The 6,376-nt window shown below is 28.1% G+C and overlaps 2 protein-coding genes across 2 annotated transcripts; both read left to right on the forward strand.

Annotated features, from left to right (window-relative positions):
* Positions 1 to 17: 17 nt before the first annotated feature.
* PADL01_0035600 (erythrocyte binding like protein 1, putative) lies at positions 18 to 5,111 on the forward strand (the record flags this gene model as incomplete). Its single annotated transcript, XM_028680597.1, has 1 exon — positions 18 to 5,111. One exon carries the CDS (start codon positions 18 to 20, stop codon positions 5,109 to 5,111), a length of 5,094 nt encoding a protein of 1,697 aa, XP_028541375.1.
* A 184-nt stretch (positions 5,112 to 5,295) lies between these two features.
* On the forward strand, positions 5,296 to 6,147 carry PADL01_0035700 (erythrocyte binding like protein 1, putative; the record flags this gene model as incomplete). The annotated part of the gene is made up of 4 exons (XM_028680598.1): positions 5,296 to 5,500; positions 5,576 to 5,654; positions 5,885 to 5,958; positions 6,101 to 6,147. 4 exons carry the CDS (start codon positions 5,296 to 5,298, stop codon positions 6,145 to 6,147), a joined length of 405 nt encoding a protein of 134 aa, XP_028541376.1.
* Between the last annotated feature and the right edge of the window lie 229 nt (positions 6,148 to 6,376).

A 6,376-nucleotide genomic window follows, 5' to 3' on the forward strand; every position in this document is an offset into this window, starting at 1 on the left:
TGAAATAACAGGGGGCAATGCTGTTCCTCTACATCAGTTGTAATATACAAACTGAAAGCAGTCAATCTACTGATTCTAGAGATAGTGAAGGAAAAGATTCAAGTAAAGGTGATCAATCTCCTCCTGTTATTTCTGAAGATATAAAAAATGAGGAAAAAGAAGGGCAGGTATCTGAACGTTCAACTGAAATTAAAGATAACAGAGAATCTGCTCCTTCTACATCAGTTGTTAATATAGATACTGGAAGCAGTCAGTCTTCTAATTCTAGCGATAGTGATTCTACAGTATTAAGTGGTAGAGAACCTAAAGATGTAAATATTCCTACTTATGAAAGTGTTAAAGAAAATGAAGAAGGTGAGATTGAAGAAAATGCAAGTTCAAAAAGTATTGAAATTGATCAAGCATCACCTGAGCAAAATAATCATATTGATTCATCACAGAATGTAATTAAGGACTCTAATCACCAGGATAAGGAAATAATAAATTCCCCTTCTACAGAAAAAAATATTGAAGAAATTCAACATAAAACATCTGATACTGATGGTCATGAATCTAAAATTGAAAGTGAAATCGAACCAAAGGAGTCAATGGAGGAATCATCTCTTAATAAAAGAGAAATTGAGAATGCAGCTAGGGGTGATCACAAACCTGAATCAGTAGAAAGCGCTGAAATTCCTCAATCTCAGATTCCTAATTCTCATAATGGAGGTACAATTGTTTCTGAGAGTCAGGTTCAGGATTCTTCAGAAAACACTATGAGTACTGAATCTACACATACTGATAACAAGAATTTTAGAACAAGTGTGGATATTCAACCTTCTCTTACTGATGATGAAAAGACTGTATCGTCTGTTGGTGATAGAGATGCTGAAGATAGATCTAATCTTAATAAAGATCCTGAACAAATTGAAAAGAATAAATCTTCTCATTCTGACAGAGAAGATAAAGATATTTCTGAAAATGAGGTTCAGGATTCTTTAGGAGGGACTACGATTATCGAATCTACACCTACTGATAACGAGGATTTAAAAACAAGTGTGCATAATCAACCATCTGTTATTGAGAATGAAACTGTTGAATCGTCTGATGGTGTTGGGGATACCAACGATAGATCTAATCTTAGTACAGACACTGAACAAATTGAAAATAATACATCTTCTCATTCTGATATCCACCATTCTAATAAGGAGGGTGGTAGTGGTTCTGAAAATTTGACTCAGGATTCTCCTACAGATCATTGGGAAAGTGTAACTCCCTCTAATATCGACATGGATCCAAAACCAAATGAAGCAAGCCTTATCACACCTGTTGATCAGGTTGATTCTTCGATGGAAAGTGAATTAGAATCTGGAGGTAAAATTGGGGATTTATATAAAGGGGATAAACAATCTGAAAATATTTTAAATAAGGATAAGGATGTTGTAGAGATAGAAAAAGCTCCTGATTCTCATGCCAATGAATCTGATACTCATGATGAAGAGGATACAAGACGAGGTATAAGCGATGATAGTAGTACTGTTCATGAAATTGATTCTAAAGAGAATTTACATCAAGAATCATTAATTTCTGAAAAAGGTCATGAAGAAGGTAATATTAAAAATGAGCCAGGTAATGAAGAGGATTCTTCAATTTCTCTTTCCCAAGAAAAGATCAATGATTCTGAAGGAAGAGAAAATATAGAAGATCCTAAGATGTCTGAAAGAGGTGATGATAATGAAAGTGATATAGGTAATATTGTATCAGTAGATCCTGAGAGCACTATTATTTCTTCTCCAAATGATACAGAAGGAATAAAAAGTTCAGAAGAATTAAAATCTAAAGAATATACTTCTGTAGATCTTAATAATAGGGGTGAAAATAATCAACAAGAAAATTTAGTTTCCAATTCCCCGCAACTTGAACTTGAAAGAGAAAAATTAGAAAATGCTGATAGTTCTCATGAATCTGAGGTATCAAGTATTTCTGAGGTTGGAGAAGCAAGCACAAGATATCATAAAGAAAACAGTGAAACTGATGAAGGAGAAGAAAGTGGAACAAATCCTGAAGAAGGCAGTGTAACAGATAAAGAACAAAAAAGCAGAACAAATCATGAAGGAGACAATGAAACTGATGAAGGAGAAGAAAGGGGAGCAAATCATGAAGAAGGCAGTGTAACAGATAAAGAACAAGAAAGCAGAACAAACAATGAAGAAGACAATGAAAGTGGTGAAGTACAACAAAGCCTAGAAAATAATGAAGCCAGTGAAACTCATGAAGAACAAAGTGCTAGTGAGAAAATAAAATTAATTGAACCTACTAGTAATATGGTGCTACCATCTACGTCATTACATGAAAGTGATAAAGAAAAATTAGAAAAACATCATGATGAACCTAATACAAATGGAGAGTTAAGCCATACTGATCAAAATACTTCTCAATATAGACCTAGTGAAAGTGAGGAAGTAATGACGAATAAACCTGATCAAATGGAAATGACATCTGAACCATCATCACAATATATTGAAAAGGGAATTGATGTAAGTGATACTACAGAAAATCAACATATTGATGAAGAAAGCAATCATATAATTCCTTTGGTTAATAAAAATAGTGAAGGAGATACTGTAACTATTCCTCCTACAAGGACCGTTATGGAATCTGGATCATTAGATTCAAGGAATGAACAAAAAGTTGAAGAAAATGATGATAGACATATTACAGATGACCAGAGGAAAGATGATACTATTGTTAATCCTTCTCCAAATGGATTGAATGAACATGGGGAAATGTCTAATGATTCTATTAAAAGTGAAACTATAACTGAATCATCATTAGCAGAAGATGACCAAATGATTGAAGGAATTCATGGAAAAGGTAGTGAAAAAAAAAACATTATAGATGCACCTCAAGAAAGTAGCATTGAAGTAGGAAAACAAATGGAAGGGCATATGAGTAATGTGAATACACCAGAAGAATTAGCACGAGTTGCAGATGAAAGTAAATTACAAGAAGAAAAAGAAGGAAGTAAGGATGATGGGGATAAACGAACTGTTAGTGAAGATACAATAGGTGTCGAAGATCCTAATAGAATAGATGAAAATCAAAATTTGGAGGAAAAGGATGAATCATCAAGTAAAGGAATTACAAATAATTCTTTAGAAGGAAGAGTTGATACTGAGAAAAAGGATGAACCATCAAGTAAAGGAACTACAAATAATTCTTTAGATGGAAGAACTGATGAGGGGGAAAATGAAAAGTTAGATGAAAATCCAGAATCAAACTCTAACAATACAATATCTACTGAACAAATTGAATTGGTTAAGGAAAAAGAAATTCATGAACCTAATGAATTAGATACACATAATGGAGAGCAAGAAGAAATTATTAGAGATGAAATACCTGCTGAAAGAATGGGCGAAGAAAATTCGACTGATAATGAAAAGGAGCAATTAAATCCGGAAGATGAAAGAAATATGAAAGATGAAATTATTAATAAAGGGGAAAAGGGAAATTTAGAAGAAAATTTAAATATTTCTTCTGATACCTTGGAAAATACTACAGGTAAAGAAAAGGTTAAAATAGAACATACTGATTCACCTGAGGAATCAGATTCTGATATGGAAGGAATTTATAAGCATAAAGGAATAGAAAATCAAATTACTGAAATAGAAACAAGATCTGTAGAAAAACATGATATACATATTCCAGAAAATTCAAAAGAAACTCAAGTTGATAATTACAAGGCAGATATGGAAGAAGAAAAGGACGTAAATATAAATCAAATGATTAAAGAATCTGAAAAAGTATCAGAAATAAGTAGTGACACAACTGCATCTCATTCTGAGAAACCTAATGATGAAGAACTACTTGTGAATGTAGTAGATTCAAAAAATGCACAAAAAGAAGGTGATTCAATTCAAACCATTCCTGATGTTTCAAATTCTGAAAATGAGGTGAATAACGATAATACGTTAAGTAAAGATGGTTTTTCTGAAATAGAAAAACCTGTTAGTGAAATAGATGAAAATGCAAAGGGATTATTAAATGAAAAAAGAACAGAGGGTGATAATGCGCTAGTTCAAAATAAGATTGAACATGATATACAGAATACAGAAGTTATAGATCAGATTAAAGGCAAAAGAGATTATGAAGAAGATGAAAAAGTTAATTTTGTGAGATTACCTGAAAAAAATGAAGAACAAAGAAGTGACGTTACAAAGGGAATTGTTCCTGGTAGTGTTGATGTAATTGAAAAAACGTCACATGAAAGTTTAGATTCTCATGAAAAAAATCAAGAAGAATTAAAAGTGTCTGAAGATATAGAATATCCTGTTGGAACAGATATATCAGGAATTGATAGTGAAACTCGTGATTCAGTTACGATTTATCAAAAACCTACAGATACTTTTGTAGAAAATGTATATGGATTATCACAGGATTATAAATCATTATCTGAGAACGAGAAAAAAATTATCATAAATGAACCAAAGGAAAAATTGCAAAATCTTTTAGGAGGAATGGTTCATGTTTTACAAAACAAAAATATAGATGATGATCAATCGGGTAGATCATCTATACCATTATATGATAAAGAATTAGTTGATGATAAAAATCATTTAAATGATAATTCTTATAATAATAATATAAATAATGAAGTTCAATGTGAAAAAAATTGTGGACGAAAAGAAAATGTTTCATCATTTGATGATACGGTTACATTAAAAGATGTTAAACAAAATAGGGAAGATACGGAGGAAACAAAATTGATAGAAAATGAAAAAATAGATAATACAAAAGTAAAAGATGGAATTCATATGACATCATATAACAAGCCATCTAATATTTTGGTACATAATTATGATGATATTAAAAAGGAAGCAATAAAAAATGAAGAAAAAAAAGATACAGAACAATCCAAGAAAGAAGAGAAAGATGTAAAACATTATGATTCAGAGAATGATAATAATAATTTAAGTAATTATACAAAAATTAAGGAAAATATTGAAAAGTTTTATAAATATATAAAAAATATATTGAATTTAACTGATATAAATAATGATATAGAAAAAAAGGATATGCAAAGGTATAATTTAAATAATTATACTAATATCAAAGGGAATATGCTTTTTTGAATATTCAAAAGAATCAGACTATGATAAGAATGAATTATTTCAAAGAGAAAACATATCAGAATATCATAATAGGAGTAATAACAATAAGGAAAGTTCAAATATAGATAATTATTATTAATAGGGATGTTAATAAAATACGAGAAGATATAATTAATTTATCTAAAAAGAAAAAAAAAATGTATTAATGATACATTCATCTGAATATTGTGAATCTATAATAGGTCTTCCTATTTTATCAAGTAGCATTTCTAAGGATGAGATAAAATATTTATGTTGCTCTATTTTATATTACTGTTTAATACATTTTGATAACACTTCTTCTGAATATTATAATTGTATTACAAATGAAATTAATGATCCATTTTATAAAATTTTTCGAGAAGTAACAAGTATGATAATAATATATAAATAAATATATATATATATATATTGTTATAATATTCTATGCATATATTTTCCTACAGATATATCCTATTATAATGGAAAATGGCTCTTAATGTTATTCCTTTTTATTATTTTTTTAATCATGGTTCTAATCAAACGGTATAAGAAAAAAAAAAAAAATAAAATAATAAAATAATAAAATAATAAAATAATAAAATAATGTAATATAATATAAAATTACATTACATTAAAAAAAAAAAAAAAAAAAAAAAAAAAAAAGGAAAATATGTGTATAGAAAAAAAATGCATTGCCTATAGATTTGTTTGTTTCTTTTTTTTTTTATATATATACATTAGTATATAATCCATTATATTATTTTATTTTGTAGTTCTGAGAAAGACACATCAGTAATGGATGAAGTTGATTTTATGACTGAAAAAAATAATGATGATTACCATTTAGGTAATAATTAAAAAAATAAATGAATATAGAGTAAAATTTTATAAGTACAAATAAATCTTAAAAAAAGATAGGATGCATCAATTATGGCCTTATTTTGGTTTTATAATAATTTTCTAATTTTTTTTTTTTTTTTTTTTTACAGATAGGGAAGAATTAGAAAAAAACAATTCTACTTTTTATTTGTACTAATATTAGAATGAAAAAATGTAAATAAAAAAAAAAATTATTGAATATATATATATATATATATATATATATATATATATTAATTATAAATGTGAAATGAATTTATAATTTATCATTACTTGGAATACTCTAAATATATAACATTTTATTGTAACATAAAGAATAAATTAAAAAAACTACATAATAAATAAAAATAATCTAAAAATTTAAAAATTTTATTACAAATTATAAA

Source organism: Plasmodium sp. gorilla clade G2, assembly GCF_900097015.1.
Source record: "Plasmodium sp. gorilla clade G2 genome assembly, contig: PADLG01_00_60, whole genome shotgun sequence".
Lineage (NCBI taxonomy): Eukaryota > Apicomplexa > Aconoidasida > Haemosporida > Plasmodiidae > Plasmodium > Plasmodium adleri (nom. inval.).